Source organism: Marmota monax, unplaced genomic scaffold (genome assembly GCF_021218885.2).
Source record: "Marmota monax isolate L192 unplaced genomic scaffold, Marmota_monax_Labrador192_F-V1.1 WCK01_AAM20220418_F8-fsc00002, whole genome shotgun sequence".
NCBI classification, from domain to species: Eukaryota; Metazoa; Chordata; class Mammalia; order Rodentia; family Sciuridae; genus Marmota; species Marmota monax.
In genome coordinates, this window is record NW_026693571.1 from 29,766,422 (window position 1) to 29,785,715 (window position 19,294).

The 19,294-nt window shown below is 31.1% G+C and overlaps 1 protein-coding gene across 4 annotated transcripts in view; it reads left to right on the top strand.

Annotated features, from left to right (window-relative positions):
* Fstl5 (follistatin like 5) overlaps positions 1 to 19,294 on the top strand; it is a 781,198-nt gene that overhangs the window by 707,210 nt on the left and 54,694 nt on the right. For all 4 annotated transcript variants that reach the window (XM_058583868.1, XM_058583869.1, XM_058583870.1 and 1 more), the window contains 2 exons: positions 4,166 to 4,273; positions 8,104 to 8,228. In XM_058583868.1, coding sequence (XP_058439851.1) covers positions 4,166 to 4,273; positions 8,104 to 8,228 — 233 coding nt within the window. The remainder of the gene's footprint in view (positions 1 to 4,165; positions 4,274 to 8,103; positions 8,229 to 19,294) is intronic.

The window sequence follows — 19,294 nt, forward strand, 5'->3', positions numbered from 1 at the left end:
GTAGGAAACAATCTCAAGGGAAATAGTGGATCCTTTCAGAAAGGAGAGAGATAGTGCATCACTCCTGCTCTTAAGTTTTATAGGAATCCCAGGGATGTTTCCAGAGAGGTCCATACAAGTCCACTTGTTGGCTTCTGACTAACAGCAAGACGATATCAGAATTTTGAGTCCCCAACACCATGACAACTCTAGGTCACTTTTACCCATGCTCACAGGTTCTAATTGGAACATTGTTCTTACAGATGTTATGGTTATGGGGAATTATTCTTATCTCCCTGAGTTCCAGGATCTTGTCACAAGAACCACCACTTCAGGGTACCTTGGATTCTTTTTATTGGCATTTCATTTTGAGCCTGCATTTCTCCTGCAGATAACAGGTAGTTTGCTGAGAAATGTAATGCATTCTGTTCACTTATGCCAGTCAAGACTGCAGGTAAATTGTTTCTCAATAGTGACAGTATGTGGGGGTCAGCACAATGGAACAATTTCCCCAACCTCATGTTCCCACTACTCACATCTGTCCATCTCCTATCAAGAATATAATAGCAGATATCTTGTAAAATTGAATTCATGATTTATTACTTTCAAAAGCTGATGTTGTAAGTAGGAAACTATTTGCTGTATTGACTGAAAATTAGGTTAAGAAAAGATTAACATGAAGGCAATCCTGTGGAAATATTTCTATCACTGTTTCTATCATTGTGATATATTCTGTTTCTGAAAGCCATGTAAATGATCCCTCTGTAAAAAATGTACTATTTTATATTTAAAAACTGATAAGCATGCTTTTTCCTAAGAATTAACATTTTTAAAAATACAATGTCATATTTCTTTTTGTTACTTTGATCTGCTCTCCCCTCTCTGTACTGATAAATTTTTATAACCAAACATTAAAATTACTAAATTTAATGGCAAACTCTTGAAATGCTGACACACAAAATATTTAAAACTTTTATAGATCTTTGATAAGACATTTTTCAATTTCTGAAGTTGTTTTGAAATTTTGATTGATATTTCCCTACTCCAAGTACATATCTTTTAATTTACCTGAAGGCAATTAATCATGGACTGCCTTCTGACATCTCCTGTAAAATACCCTCATAAATTAACCTTAAAAAACAGTCTCCGTTTTCCCATTCATAAAAAAAAATCATACTTTAAGGCTCAAAGCATGTCCTCTGTCCTTGTCCTTCATCCTGCATTATACTTCCTCTGAGTTTTTATAGTAATTGTTCTTTGTATTTTTTTTTTCATGTTATAAGCCACATGGAGTTATTTTAAGTGCCTTTTATCTGTAAACTCTTCAAGCAGAGACTGTGTTTATTTACTTACTTTCCTAGGTTTCCGTTTCTTCATTAGCTAAATAATGGTCTTTAATTTCTAAATCTTAAAGCATTAAAATGCTAACAGTCAAGAAAATAACTGGTTCCCTTAGTTTTTTTTTTTTTTTTTCCCAGGGGGCATGGGCTTCAGAAGTGCTGGGATGGAACCTAGGAACTTGATCCTCTCTGCTCAGCCCTAGTTTTTCTAACAGTAGCAGCAGTAATATAAGTAGTATATCAGTATTGCTTAGAATTCAGCAGGCACATCCTAAGGCTTGATGCACCTGTTGAATATTAACTACTATTTACTAACTCATGTAAAATTCAAAACAACCTTTTGAAGTGGGTATTATTATTTTTCTTTTTTTTTGGTATAAAAAACCAAACCAAAAAAAATTCAGTAACTTCTTAAGATATTGTATTGTAATTTTAAGAGGTGGAGTTATGATAAGCATCAGCTTCTGAACACAAGCTCATAAGCATATGCATACTGCCTTTCACTGATTCACCATTAGGATTATATGCTTCTAGAGAGGAAACTGCATTTATTTGTACCTCCAGGAGTTTCTTTTAATCTCCCAAAAGAGAAAATCTCCAAAGAATGTTTTCTTATACAGGAGGTATAAATTGGAGGGCAATAGATCTGTAACTTTTCGGGAATTAATCATTCTACCTGGAGGGAGGGACCTTCATGCACAGAGAGGTTCTCATAGGTAAGGAGCATAGACTATCAAATTCTAGCAGTCCTGACCATGGGCTAGATGACCACTGACATGACTGAGCTTCAGCTTCCTTACACCATTAAATAAGAATTAACAATCTGTGGATTGTGATATACCCATAGAAAATAACACTATGAAAGGCTTGATGAAAAGAAAAATACCTGTACAGCTGGCAAACTAGAAATTTTCATTAGAAAATTCCTTGATACTTAAAGTAACTTCTAGACCTTTGCTCATTTTATCACTCTGTTCTTACCAGTGAATAACAATAAGCTTTTTATTATTTTTGCTTTGTTTACATTAAGCTATTCAATCCTTAATATTTTGAAGACTTACTGATTATTCCATTTCAAAATACATACAAAATAGGCTTTTATAATTACACCTAGATCAAGTCTAACACGTAAAGAAGATAATATGAAAATTCAAAGGAATTTTATTGCTTTGTCATTAGTGTAGTGATTGATGATAGCTCTTTTGCTATATATGCATTGAAATTATTGATTAGTGCATGAAGAAATTCAAATGAAACATCTGGCATTCATTCAAATACAATTAACAAAATATCAGGCAAACTATTCCTTAAGCAATAAAACATTTAATTATGTTAATTTCATCAAGTCTAGGGATAATTGTCCTAGATTTGTCTCAAGGTTATTATCATGAATTCAGTCTCCTTTTATTTTTCTTCTGCTTTACTTTTCTTTTGGCTTCTCCTCCTTAAACTATTTTTTCAAAACCTCATAATGACAATGGAACTTAAGACCTAATAGGCTTTGATGGTAACATTCAAAGCAGACAAAGGGAAAGCATGGTGCAAGGAGGCTCTTTCCAAGACCATGTGGGTTGATGAATTGTAATGTCACTCTCATAAATCTTGTATCATATTTTTACAATGCAGAAACTTTAATATGCCATGTAACTACTACTAGCCTTTGAAGAGACTGGAAAGCTTATTATCTGTCAAAGGGGAATAATGGAATTAGTTCTTGGTGTAAATTGGTGCTTACCAACACTGTAACATTTCTGCCCTGCTGATAAATCTCCAAAAAATATATGCTTTGTTAGCCAGGAGAAAAAGTAAGAATATCAAAATAGAAATGTTTAAATATTTTTATTCCAAAAATTATTATTTAAATAATCCAAAAATATTGAGCATTTTAAGTAAGCAAAATTAATGATAAGATTTTGAAGAGATGTACCAATTAGTGTTGACTTCCAATATTTTACTTAAGTTATAAGTTTCCATATGTCCAACTACAAATGTAATTTACCTTTTCTTAATCTACTGAGAAGAGCATTTCATTGTAAATTAGAACTTGGAAAATTTGCTAAGGATACTCAGCAGAGCTTTGAGAATAAATGCTTTCATTATTAGATAAAGTCTGTTTTATTAAATTCATTTTATGTTATTAGAAAAATATATAATTAAATTAGAAAAATATATAATTAGACAACTACAGGAAACTACTTTTAAAAAGTATTAGCTTATAAAATAAATGGCTTGAAATTATGGTGAGTAAAATACCTTCCTGGCAGTAACTTGTTTCCTGGGAATTGTGTTTTAAGTAAATGTTTAATATAAACATTAGCAGAAAAAACATATTTGTCATACCAAGTGTGGTTAAAAAAATGCTTCTTTTTCTTTCTGTGGTTTTGGATTTCTCATTAAGGAAATTAAATTAGGTAGTCAGTTATTAAAGTTACAACCATATATCAGATTTTTGACATTTTTACACAGGGTCAAGTCCCATATTCAGGATAAATATGAAAAAACTCTGATAATATAAACATAGTTCTTACCTATATTCAACACTTGATCAAAATGAGCATATTAATCTTTTTTATCTTCATTTCTAAATATCTTTGTTTGACTCACAATTTATGTAAATAATGAATGACATAAGAGTATATAAAATTGTGCAAGTAATGAACAAAATGTATTTGAGTTAAGTATAATATTTCCAAATTAATCAAAAGGGGTCAGAATATTAGACAACTGTCAAACTAAATTTTTAATCTGACATCTAAATTCTTAGAATCATTCATCATTTATGGCATAGCTTTAAACTAATAATTTAGTCTGAAAGTTATTCTTTTATTTACTCTTCTTTATTACAGGCAGTGAGCACAGATCCTGTCCCAGTTAAATTACACTATGACAAATCACATGATCAGGTTTGGGTCCTAAGCTGGGGTACCATGGAGAAGACCTCCCCAACACTACAGGTAAGTACATACCAGTATATTTGAGAAAACAGTGATTTCAAACTTTTAGATAGCTCACTGGATAATGACCATTTGCCGATGTTATGCTTCCATCTTAAAAATGTAGTTTTAATCACAACTAGATCTTCATAGTAAAAGGAAAAAAAAAGTTGAGAGTTTTGAGGACATCATGGGTCATATTCATTAGAGTCTATATTTATATATAAAAAGAATAATCTATAGTGACAGAGTTGATGTTATTAGGAAAGTAAAAGTAAAAATTCAGTCTACCTTTTTGCTGCTGAATTCCAAAGACTAGGTAATTTATAAAGCATAGAGGTTTATTTTGGTACATGGTTCTCAAAGCTGGGAAGTCTAAGGATGGTGGCAGATTCATGGTAAAAAGCATCACATGAAGAGATAGAGCATGCATATCAGAGAGGTATGATTTATAAACAAAGCCACTCCTTAATAACCAATTAATCTATGAATGGAATTCATCCATTTTGAATGGCTCAACCAATCACCTCCCAAAGTTCCCACCTCTCAACACTGCTGCATTAGAGTCCACCCAGTTTCCAACACATGAACATGAATTTTTGGAGGACACATTTAACCTGTAGCATTACTGTTTAACAATTTCAGTGGTGCATGTAAGGTAGAGACCAAGAGGATTACAGTGCAAGAGCCTCAGAGCAGATCACCATTTTCTCCAAAAGTATGGTATTTTATTATATTAGACTGCATAATTTTTAATTGGGGGATATGTGTGCTGTAGTGGTGAGATTTGCTTCTGTTTTGAAGTTGTTTATGTGAGCACTTCACAGATATAGAAAAAAATATGCATTGATCTTGACCCTTTAGTACAATCTTTAGATTTCTGGACTTACAAGTTTAAGAGGAAGCAGAGAGGAATTGGAAGAAATATTTAGCCCTGGCAATATGCTTTATACTATTTCTTAAATTACCTTGTGATTATACTTCTGCCTTGAATGTGCTTCTCCTTACAAGGCCCTAAATCATTAACCTTCAGTCATTTTTCAATGACGTATATTGAGTGCAATAGTTTTACTTCTAGTCTGTTTTCGCTGACACTATTTTTTTATGTTTCTGAGTTATTGTCAGTGTTACAATATTTAACTCACAAATGACAGATCTCTTGAAACGAAATATTTTACTGAGCAATCATAATGATGGCTCATTTGATATTCACTGGAAATATATGACATTTGAAACATCTGAAATACTATTTCAGTTATCTATTGTACAAATCAAACCACATCAAAATTTGTTGTTTAAAGAGTGACACCCCTCATAATTCTGTGACATGGCCAACTGGGGAGTTCTGGTGGTATGATCTAGGAGCACTAGTGTGGCTCCAGTTACCTCAGGGTCCAAAATGGGATCACCTCATGCCTATCACAAGGTTCTAGTGTTCATTTGGGTGCCTCCTGCATGCAATTTCTTATTCTTTAGACAAGGATTTTTACAGGACAATTCTTGCAAGTGATAAGAGTGGAAGCTACAGATCTAGTTAATGTTTAGTTCATCAGAGTTCACATAAAAAAACTTCTGCAACATCCTTATTAATCAAAGCAAATCATACTGCCTGCCCAGATTTAAGGAGACTGACACAATTTCATGAAGGGAAAAGCATAATATTCCTACTGAATGACTGTCAGAATGTCCTATCAAAAAGATAAGTAGGATATAGTTATATATATATATATATATATATATATATATATATATATACATTTTATATACATATATTCATACATATATTTTCAATATACTATATTCTTCAGAATCAAACCTTGGTGAAAGCTACTTGGATAGGTTAACAACTTTCCAACTGTTATAGTAGTTACACACAATTGCTTAAGCAAACTTCCTTAATATTGTACACACTCAAAGGGGAAAAAAGAGCTTTATAGAAGTCCTGTGTAACTTCCCACACATTTATTCAGCCATCTGAAAGTGTTTTTTTTTTTTTATTTTTCTCTGAATGCTTAAAACCATTGTCATGCTAATAGAATATAGTGAATTTTTAAAATATTAACTAAGTGAGAGTCAAAGGTAAGTCCCACCTAGAAATGTAAAATAAAATATAGAAATTGAGAAGTACCATTCAAATAATACATATAGAAACATATATAAACAAATAGGACATATTCTCTAGAACAGAGAATTTTTTTTCTCAAGTAGTATGTTAGTGTTTATTTCTCAGCTATGTCAACATTAGCCATGTGTTAAGAGAAGGATGTTACCCAGCACATACTTTATAATTGTACCAGGAGAAGAACCTGGAATTATATCTCTGAGTTTTGCTGGGGCTGCTGGCATAGGATAAATATTGTTACTCTGGAATATATGAAAATCTTCTCCTAGGATGGGTAATTCAATGCCCTAGAATGTCAGCATTTGGCTCAAATGAGATAAATCTCTAATCTCTCAGGAGCAATTTGCCATGAATAGCCTCCCAAGCATTTGTGTTATGCCATAATCCTTTAGCCAGATTTGCCAGTTCCTTTGCTCAGAAAAACCTGACTCTGCAGAAATGTCAAAATATGCATGGATAATTGTCTCCCAACAGTATTATCAGAAAACATCCACAGCGGAAATGGGATTTAAGATGCATTTGAAAGGGGAAACAAATAGTCCTGTGGAGAAACTGAATTCACAAAATCAGAAGAAACATGGGCAACTCCTCATTTTGACTCTAGTGTTCCCTTGTGATATTGTTAATAGACTGGGAAGGGAAATTGATGCTTGAACTAGGAGGGACCTTGTTTTGCCATAATACAGCATATCTTATAATGGTAACTACTGAATCATGAAGGCACAAAAGTATTATCTCAATGATGGTGGATGATTTGGGTTAGGTAGGGCTGTGTGATGAGTTCTGTGTGATAGGGGGTACTGTGAATGAAAACACTGAAGATAGGCACCTCTCCTTCAACTTGGATTACTCAGTGAAAACAGCAGATATCCTGCCAAAGTCCTTGGGAAAACACTATGTGTGAAGCAAAATTTTAAATTTCTAAGTCACAAAGTCAACAATTTAAACATGGTGATCCTTCATTTAATGGGCTATAAAAGTTTAAGAGCCAGCAATGAAAAGAAAAACTTTTTAATTAAAGCTTAGTTTAGTTGATTATTTTGAATTTATAGAAAGCAAAGTTAGAAAAAATGATGCTGTGATTTTTTGAAAGTTAAAGTGTTTCATATGATTTTGGAGTTTTCATGCTTGTTTTGACAGTTTTGTTCTTTTGGGAAGTATTTTGTCCTAATATCTGATTTGTAGCAGTTGTAGACTTACTTTTATTTTTCTCATAATAGCAAAGTTAACATTTTTATAAAGTAGAGATTGCTTATATGTATATTTACAAACATGTAGCTCTTAATGATGGGCATGTTTTGAAAGCTGCAGAGTTATGTCTATTTCTTTCTCATTCACACAGTATAGAGTGTACTGACAAAAACTAAAATGGCTACAATGTTATTAGGCAATTTAATCTTAAGGGACTGTCTTTGTATTTGCAGTTTGTTGTTGATTGAAACTGTTATGTATGGCATAACTGTATTTTGTATTTTAAGCAGAAATTGCTCAAAACAAATATCTTTCCTTTTCCCCCTCTTATTTATAGAAACAAAGGTTTCCATATTGAAAATTAGAAAAACAATCACAAATTTCAGTTTGCCTAACAATATTGCTAATTTTGAGGCAGGCAGTAAAGATTCTATGCAAACAAGTGTCAGAAAAAAGTATTTCATCTAAAAACATAGCAAAGTTCATAGTATTTAAGAAAATGTATTTCCCAGATCTAAACATTGTGTAATCTGTTTAGGTAATAACCCTGGCCAGTGGGAATGTCCCTCACCACACCATTCATACTCAGCCAGTGGGAAAACAGTTTGACAGAGTGGATGACTTTTTCATTCCCACCACAACACTCATTATCACCCATATGAGGTAAGTGTTGAGTTTTTAGATTTCCAATTGTAGTAAGTCACATAAAATTATTTTTAAAATTAGTTATAAAGTAAATATACACAACTGGCTTTGTTACATCAGCTTGATGAAATTCTATTTATCAACATTAGTAATGAATTTCATGCCTAAGAAATGAATTTACAAATGCAATTATATTTTGTTATTTTTATCAATTTAAAAGCTAATATTTTCCATGCTTTCATTAGTGTTCTTCTTAGGCTCTTGAAAAATATTGGCATTTCCTTAAAAATAAATAATTTAAGTGATAGAATCACTTCTCAAATGGAGAGAATATTCATTTGAACTTTGTATTAGAGAGTTATAGTAATAGAAATCCATTCAAATTTTTTTAGAATTATCTTCAATTAATATAATATTGTATAAAAGTATAGTAAGTTGATATGAAATGTTTACAGTCTGCTCGTTGATAAGACATATCAGCGTTTTCTGTCTCTCCATATATTTACAAGAAGAGAAAAAATAATATTAACCTCTAGTGATATCACCCCAAGTCTTCATGGTAGTGTTTAAACGGATGAAGAGGAGAAGTGAAAGTATATTCTTTACATGCATGCAATAGGTTCAATGTGTGATTCTGCATTCTTAGATTTAGTTGACATATTGTCAGATCTTTGCATCTCTTTAGACTCTAAATGACAAATAGCTGGGCTGGAGTTGGAACTAATAATAATTAGAAAAACATCCAAATAATGTGAATAAATTGAAGGCACAATTCTAATTAGTTATACATACTGTGAAAAGATTTAAAATTATGCTTGAGGATTTTTAAACATCTTTATTCCTTTTAGGGATGAGCAGTGGCATAGTGTGTGTGGTACATTTTTTATATGTATTTAATTTAGTGAGAATAAAAAATGAAATTATATCAATCCTACCTGCACAAGAATCTAATTTTAATGTACAAGGGGAATCATCAAATTTCCTATTGCTTTTCAAAGTAATTATCCTTATTACTATAGTGAATGGTAAGAGTAAAAATTAACATGCTTTTCCAAAAATAAACTGTTACATGTAAAGTATTTTTAACATTATGAAGATTCATTCTACATAGGAACCTAAGCGATAGATACATTCTTTTCTCCTGCCAATGTCATGTAATATATTTCTAACCAAATTTAGCGTGCATGTAAATTCATGTTCCTGAGATTGAATTTTATGAACTGTGTTTTTCAGAATTTGGCACTACTTTCTGACTGCTGTTTTTGGTAGATATTTCCTTAGCAAGTAGACGATCTGTGTTTAATTAATGTTAGATTCCTTCTTCTGAACTTGCATCACATGAATGTGCTTTTCTGATAGTTTGTAGCATCGTTATTTCAAGTAATATGTATCTTCAATGTCTAAAAGACCCTGTACAAGTTTTAGGATTTTATATCCTTAATACCTAAAAAAGTAATAGATAATTAATTGAAACTTCTCATGGTAATGGAAATAAAGAAGGAAGAAATTGCCACATTGTTTTCTCTAATCTGGTTTAGGAAAGAACTGTAGCTACTTCTAATGTACTGGATTTCCAGTGTTCAACACATTACTGGCTCTGTAGCAGGTTCTATTTCTAGAACACATGACTTGTGTGGAACTGCTAAACAGCAGTAATAAGAATTTATTTCTCCTGCCAGACAAATCTAACCCTGAATGCTCTAGCAGCACCATTTGTTATTGGCGGTGGTGACCTCAGCTATTTTACTTCCTTTACTTCTGAGGATTGGAAGAAAATAATGTTGGAGTATTAACTTTCTCCATAATAATTGTTATGTAGCCTATCCATAATGTTTATAAGCACAGTGGTTTCTTTGTAATTAGTTATAATTTTGCTGAAAGTCTCTATTTTTATGTTTTTATTCTCATTTTTCATTCAGTTCTTTTATTTTTATTATTTTTTGGGGGGAGGGCTATAATCCTTAGGTTTCTTTAGCCTAGATTCTAAGGTAGATCAGAACTGAGGAATTAAGAAAATTCAAAAATGGGTATGATAATTTGCTTTACTATAGTAAAGATTACTACATTGTGTGTGAGTGGTGACTATGCTTGACTATAGTAATGACTTTCTTGTGTGTGTGTCTTACAAACTGTGAACACATATATACATGTCTATATATGCATATACAGACTTTCTTGATATTTATAAACATATATAAAACATAATCTCACACACCTTAAATATATGTAATAAAATGCCCAAATAATTTTCTAGGCTTACATTAAACTTTGTTAAATATTTTATAAAAACTAGTCAGTTTCACAAAATTCAGGAAGTTCACCTTTTGAAAACCCTTGAAACTCTCAACACTTCAAAACTTCTAAAAAAATAAAAATAAAAAATAAAAAAACTTTCTTAAAGTCCTAACTCAGGTTCTTTTTGAATTCCTTTAGGGATTGGAGTTTCAGGAAATTAATATTCATGCTCATAATATTGAGAATGAGGGACTGGTGTCATTCATTCATTCATCTTCTCCACTGAACTCGGTCCCATTTCCTGAGTGTTTCAGCCTAAAGCATATGGTCATTCCTGTTTTATACTACAGAGTAATAATTTATCAGTGAAAATACTCTGTTTTGGTCTAAGTAAACTGAAAGAAAAAACTTTTTTTCTACCTTTGCCAATGAAATAAGATTATGTGACTCCTAGGCTTGGGATAATCAGATATAGAAATGCCATACAATATTTGAGCTTAATGAAAATATTCCTCAAGGTATTATGTTCTAGACTCTGCATCAAGCTTTAGTCCCTGAACTTTTATTTCCTGAAGAAGTTAAATTGAATGAAACTTCCTTGAAAATGAGAAAATTTATCATACTTCTGTCTCTTCAAAAGCTTCCATTATTTATTGAGCTTTTGAAATGGACTGACTTAATATTGACTAAAAGTTTATTTTTATAAGATCAATAAAACAATGTAGAACATAATTTTACTACAAAAGAGTGTGAGTTGGTTAATTTACTTCCTAATTATTCAAGGGAAATTTTTAGTTAAATTTTTAGTTAAAATAGGTTAATAACAGAGATATTTATCGAAAATCATATTTATTTAAATCATTCTCTAATTTTATCCCTTTTTGTTTTTAAGTAAAAGTAAAATTTTATAGCTTATGATCTATTAATTCATATCAAAATAGTTCCATTGAATACTTAACAAATAATGTGATTATTAATTATTATGTAACATTAGTAATTCATTCCACATTTCAGTATTAGCTAGTCATTTTTAGAATTGCAGTTAGTAGAAAATTTCCTTTATAAACCTCCAACTTTGACAAGAAATTAGCAAATTATGTACTATAGTTCTATAATTGAAGAGGTTATATAGTACAAATGAAATATATTTTGCACTGCAATGAGAAAAATTAATTGTAATATGAAAAAACAGAAGGCAAAGTTAAAAGAGAAACTTAAAACTGAAGAGGTATGTAATCCTCCTAAGAATCAGTTGTGTTTACTTAATGTAGCAAACATTGAAATAAAAATTCATTATCTTTTTTAATCAAAGGTATTCTACAAATAAGAAAAATGTTTCATTATTCTATTCATAATTTGTATCCCAAGAAGTAAATTATCATACAACCCTGTTGTCAAATTAAATGGAAATTATCTTTTTGTGTAAATAGATATATTTGAATAGTATGGTAATTTCACTCCTCAAATGGTATGGCTAATGAATGGGAGCTTTAGTAATTCTTACCAGCAATCTTTTGAAATAAGTCAAAAAAAATTCAAAATAATTAAAAAATAAGTTCATTAGTTTTCAGAAACAGTTGTTATAATGCTTGCATTAAACTTCAAAGCAACTAAATCTCATAAAGCATAGACATTTACATAATTGATTGTTTTATTTTTGGAACCACTCTAAAGAGAGAAAATTTTAAATGTCAATTTCTCATTGTAGTAAGAGTAAACATTAGAGCTTGCTGTGCAGGTGCTCGTAGAGCTTGCATAAAAGAAATGAAAAAACAATAGGTCTACAAATAATATGTCATGTTACCATAGTTTCTGTTAAGGTCTACCAAAGAATTAGAGGGGTGAGGAAAACTGACATAATAAAAGAAGCTAAGGAGACAGCAGATAGCAGGGGGTGAGGGATGAAATTTTTTCATAATGTTTTCCTTTAAAAAAATCTTCAATAATTCTTCCTGACAATGATATATATTTTGGTTGTCAGGGGATAAAAGTGAGATAGACATGGAGGCCAATGTGGAGCAGAGCAGGGAAATGTGATAAAGCTTAATTCAGAATAGTAGAAAAGGCCAGAAAGAGTAATCTACAAGTGCAGGAATTAACAGAAGGCTTTCTTAGGTGATTTTTATAAATACAAAGCATGTTAAAAAGAAAATAACAGCAAGATATTTCACCTCACTAACATTTGGGCTGGATGGTGTTATCAGTGGAAATTCTTTGTGATTTATGTTGACTAAAATCATACTGTTGTTACAATTTAAAACAGGTACCATTGGATGAAAGATAAAGATATTATTTATAGCTTGTCTTTGGAATCACTTGTAAATCATGCTTTTTTCCTTTTCCTCTCTTATACCTCCAGATTAGAATTCAAGTAGAAACAAATTTAATTCCACCGGGCTGAGATATGCCAATGTCAATTGGCACAGAAGACACAGTAAATACAAGGAGGGGAGGATTTTTGAGTTGGGTGTCTAATCCCAGGACTAGTGCTATAAGTAGTCAGGAATGGTCACAACTAGGGTGTTGCTATTTGAGATGCTTTGAAGCGTTTGCCTTAAAACCATTGCTCCACTGCAATTTGATCATGTTTCCTGGAATTTCAAATCACATATCCATGTCATTGGGTTATATTTATATGGAAATAGATTTTTAAAGTGTTCCTATTTCTTGAGAGGGAGAATCAAGTAGATCAGTAAACCTCCAGTGAGAAGGAGATCTCGTAAGCCAACACATTAATATAAAATCCTGAAAATGCCAGTTCCTACACTTTTCTTCTTCTCTGGACTTGACCTGTTAAGCAAAACAAGTGAACAAATAGACAATTACTGTTCAAAGTATTTTCTTATAACATTACTCCTGTCCCTTCTACATACCCCAAAACAATGTTGATCTGGACCAAACACCTGAGATTGGGTTACTCTTCCAGTTGATGGGCTATAAAGGACAAGGGTAGCTGAAAGGCACTCCTTTAGGATCTCCAAAGCATAAGGAGTACTGAGTGTAAAAGTTCTTGCTGCCAAACAGGGCAGAAAGATACTGCATACTTATCTGGTCCCAGATCCATCATAGTCCTAATACATCCAATGGCTATGGCTGCACTGCAAGTGATGCAGTAAACCCAGATGGGAAGCAGTAGCAGACACTTCTCACTTCTCCAGAGACTATAGCACATTTTTTCTCTTATAAATTATAGTAAGGAAATGATTAAGAAGGGACTGGGTTTGATATATGTTTCCTTAAAGCTCCTTCAAGGGAAAATAAACACTCTGTGAAAGTGGAAGTTGAAGCAAAGTATATCATTCCCCCTCATATTTTATCAAATCTGTTAAAGCAAAAATTATATATATCGCTAGTCATATATCAAGACAACTCTACTGTTGCGACTTGATTCATGGTTAGGCCAGGTGGATGGAAATACAATTTTAGCACTCAAAGTGTCTGTTTACATTGAAATTTTAGCACATCAGCAAGTGAAAATATCAGTTGTTCGAAGGTATTTTTTTTAAAGTATAATTCCAGGATGCTAAGCATCAAAATTAGTTTTAAAAAATTTAAAATAAAAATTTTACAAAAACTACAATTCTTTGAAGTGCTCCCCCCCCCCCTTAACCTACGTTCATCCTTGTATGATAATTCAACTCACAAAGAAAAATTAACAAACAAAAAGAGTTCTAAATATTTCAGGAACCAAAATCTGTCTTTATGCTATAACAATTTTAATTTATTCTTCAGTCTCTTGTCCATTCCAGACCAAAGTAAACTTTGGATTGACAAGATCTATTATCTCAGGGGATCCTTACATCTTAGAACCGGGTGCACTGGCTGGAAAAGAAAAAACGTTCATAAATAGTTTATTAAACAAAAAATACGCATACATTTTTATGTCTGGGTGCACATGCAACTGCAAATCACTACTGGCAAACATTTCAATATTCTTATATGGGTGCAAAGCTCAGACTACCTAAACATTTGTTGACTTTTTCCATCTTATTTCTAAAGAAGTAAACACACTATACTCTTCAAGCTTTGATCTATGATACTATTCTCATTCTTTTCCATTATAGTTACTGGATTTGCTGTTATTTTAAGCAGTGTTTTCAACCTTCTTTAGCATATTAATGCAGCCCACACATTGAGTGTAAAATGATTAGAAATAGAAAAACACTGAGTGCTTGCAGAGAAATTGTGTATGCAAGTTGTTTGTTATCTTCATTACTTCTTGAATTAAAAAGCACCATCAACTTTACTTGTTAGTCTGTTCTCTGTATTATCATGGATCTTCTTTATCTGAGCCTTGTAAAAAAGAGTACAGTGCCCAAAGAGGATAAACCAAATAGACCAGCAAAAGTTCCTATAGATTTTGTTAGTCAGATTAGTAGCTGTATTTGTTGTGGAATATTTTTGTTGCACATGAAAAAAAAAAGTTGGATTTAAAGAGCACACTATTATTGAAATACAGAGATTTAAAGGAAGCATTTTATACAGGTATTATTAGTAGACTCTAAGATCTAGGATTTAATATAGCCTTTAAGTAGACTCACTCAACAGCACTTTTACTGAAGGAATCAATGGAGCACTAATAACATGTAATTTAGAAACACTTCACATTGAAGATCTGACTCTTGAGTTTTATTATGCAAAGTGAAATCACTCTTATTTCTTCTCTCAGAGGTCCTTAAGCTAACTCATCAAAGTGTTCAGTAAAACATAGAACCTTGTGTTTGACAGGAACTAGTATTCTACTTAAGAGACATCTGTAGTGTAAGTAAATAATAAATTTCTGATTAATTTTTCTCTTTCTCACATGATTTTGGTGTTGCTAAAAATGGTAAATCAAACTTATTTTACAGGTATATTATTTGGTTGCAGACATCACTTGTTTATGTTTGCTAAGCAGTGCAAATACCCTCAGATCATTTAAGATAAGGGAATAATATAGGTGCTCTTCAACTTATGCCTAGTTTATTTCCCACTAAAACTTTGGTAAGTTGAAAATATCATAAATAAAAATTGTGTTTAATACCCTCAAAACTATGGAATATCATAGCTTAGCAACACAGGGCACTGTAGCATGTTGGTTGTCTTACCCTTGTAAGCATGGCTGATTGGTAGTTGGGGTTCACTGATATGTCTAGCATCATGAGAATTCATCAGAGCACCTGCAACTAGCCTAGAAAAAGATCAAGATTATAAAATTTGAAGGATGGTATTTCTACTGAATACATGTTGCTTTTGCACCATACTAAAGTTGGAAAATTGTAAGTCTAACCATCAGGAGTTAGGGAGCTCCTGTATATCAGAAGTTTAGATGTTTTGTAATTTGTACATCAAAAAGGAAAAAAAAAAACAGAACTCACTGTGAAAACTTGAACAATTTCTCATATGAATTTAATTTGCATGGTGCATGGCCTATTTCATACTTTTGCTTATTAGAGTAGCTATAATATTATTAATCAAGCATGTGAGTTTTAATAAATTCTCATAAAATTTGTGTAAAGAAAAAGAAAAAACTGAAGTTCTAATTCTTTATATCATTAAGTGGATATATATTTTTTCTTTTTATGAAAAAGTACATGATGTACTTCACTATAGCATCAGATTATTTATGTTCATGAATTTTTTTATTGAAGCAATTTTCATTTAAGTGTTAAATCTTTAAGGGTTGGATGTGTAGCTCATTGATGGAGCATTTTCCTATCATGTATGAGACCCCAGATTATATCCCCAGGAATGAAAAAAATAATAATTTTAAATACATATAAAACATATAAATACATATAAACACACACACATATATATTTAAAATACATATATACATATATGTATATATACATATATACATATATATATATACATATAATTCAGATTTTTTCTTGAATTAAAGATTACTACTGTGGCTCATCATAGCAATAGAATTAAATAAAATTTTTCTTTCTGAACACATGTGTAAATTAATGATAAAAATCAATGAAATTTTGGAAAATTTCTGTGGATGAGGCTATATGTTCATATATATATGTATATATATATACATATAAATTTAATTATATTTGACTATAAATGCAAAATTTAATTAAATAAAAAATTAGTGTGATGGTGGTTGTGTATGGGGTGTCTTTGGATAGGCAAAATTGGAGGGATTGAGATCCAATGATTTGAAACTGTTAACTATTCATTGTGAATTCAACTTAGTTAACATTTTGCTGTATTTTAATGTAATTATAAATCTGTGGATGTAGCCTCACTATAGTTATCATGGAGAAAAAAAAAATGTAAGTTATTTTGAGTCAATCAAGAATATTTAGACAAACACATGCCTTTTTATCCTAAATGTCATTTCATTCAAGCATATTCATTTGTTAACATTTACTTGTAATGTTATAGTCTTTTTATTTCTTGCTTCCCTTTTTGAAAAAACAATTAGGCAATAAAATGTCAGGTTTGGAGTTCTTAAGATTTGGTTAAAATCATTAAATACATGAAAATATGTCCATGAGCCTTTAAAATCAACTTATTAGGGTAAGTTATTCATATGGAAAAATTGTCTATTAAATCTAACATGACATATATCATGAATAAACATACTCAACCTAACCACATGAATCTATTAAGAACATTAAACAACATTAAACAGTCACAGTATTATCCTTTGGTGGGTACACAAGCACAATATCCACACAGAATGAATAGAAGCAGACAGCTTCAGAAGAAATAAAATGAAAGTTGTAAAGCACTTCTTAAAACTGTTTAAGTGGGGCTAGGGATAAAGCTCAGTCAGTAGAGTGCTTGCCTCACATGCACAAGGAGTTGGATTCAATCCCCAGTACCACACACACACACGCACACACACACAAACACACACACACAAACTGTTTAAGTGGGTGAGTTTTCCTTAAAGATTCCTTTGTATTTATTTGGACTGAAGTTGATTCCATTTTTTCTGTAGTATGGAAACTTTTCCTTTCTTATCTAACCCCAGTTGTGGTGGGGAGGGTTTTGGGGAGTGTGACAAAATATTTATAGATTGTTTTCTCTATATTGAAAGGTCTTTTAAAATAAAATGGTATAAAATTACACTAATATTTTATGGCATATGCAACGAAGTAGTTACTAATTTAACTGAAGCCTAGAAAATCCTAAGATAACACACACACACACATATATATGTATATGTGTGTGTGTGTGTGTGTGTGTGTGTATATATATATATATATATATATATATATATATATATATTTGATAGTATAAATCAAGAGAATTCACCAATTTTGAGTGATGGTAAACGTTGTTTATATTTTAAATTAATCAACACCTCTGTTGCTTAATTTCCATTTTAAAACTGTTATATGTATTAACATCAAGTATATAGAATGATTTGAAATTCTAAATAATTTTTTATTGAAAAATTTGATTAAACAATGTGATTGATATATGAGAATAATTTTAGGATAGATCATGTGGGAAAATAATGAAAGAAATACTTTCAGTAGATCATAGATTTTCATATCTTTACATTGGCTTCTCATTTCTTGACTATAGGCTTTGTCTGGCAATGTTTAACATCAAAAATCTATGCCTCCATTTAAATCTTTATTCACACCAGGAAATAGTTTTATCTAATTTGAAGACATATTGTTGGACAGTAATGACTTTTTAAAGATACAAGTAGGCAGGAATAGAAACCATTTAGCAATATATAGTCCTTTTGAAAAGTACATTATTTTACTAACTTAGTATTTTATGTTTTGTGAATTTTTTAAGAGATATCCTATAATAAGCATCATCATTATCAGAAGGAGCCTTGTGAAATGGAGGTACATTGACCTATTTATTATCTCTTTTGTCTCCTGATTTTGGCTAGTTTACCCTACCAAAATGAAATGAAAATATGTTGATAATTCTTTTGATACTTACTTCTACCACTAATCTAATATTAAATTGATTTATGATATCATCTCTTAATATTTTAAAATACTGAAAAAACTATTTGTGGCCAGAGCAACATTTGTCTTTACAGAAGTAAAATAAATTATACACATGTATTCTTCCAATTCAAAGGGTCATTTTTTAAAATATCAAATTCATTTGAAAACATTTATTTTTCCTGTATTTTGCAAGCAAAACAAAAATAATGAAGTTCAAATCTTATTCTAAATCTATAACATGAATAATTTAAAGAAATACACTTTTTATTATGAAATTCAGTGATTTCAGAAGTCATGTATCAAAATAAATCAGGAATTGTAGCAGGAAATAAATGAATGAAAATATTAAAGTGAACCAGATATATGAGGAATTTAATGGATATACAGGTAGTGTACAACTGTTTATTGTTATTATCTAATGTTGAGTTTCAGCAGTAATTTCTAATTTTCTTCCTATTTACCATTGGTTTTCTCTATAATTTTCTTATTTTTATATATAATTAAAGTCTGAGCTTACTTATCTGAGCTTAAGTATCTCACATCCTTATAAGTTGTATTGTTCAATTGTAGAATTTTTTCTTATCACTGTAAGTATTATATGTGTTAATATTAATTAACATACTTTGAACACTTTATTCTAGGCACTGAGCTAAGCAATTTTAGAGCTCTACCTCCTTTAAAACTAGCAGCTACATAGATTTTTATCCCTCTTCTGCATATGGTGAATCACTTATGAGAGCTGGACCAGCTATAAACTCAGTTCTGTCTCAATGTTTTCTCAATACTTACTACATTATAGTATTCAAGGTCTTTCTTCATTTCCAGAGCAAAACCCAGTGACTGATGCACTCTACAAATTATCTAAAAGCAATCTTTGCAACTTCCCTACTCTCCCTTTCATGTAAGACTGCTACAACAAACTCA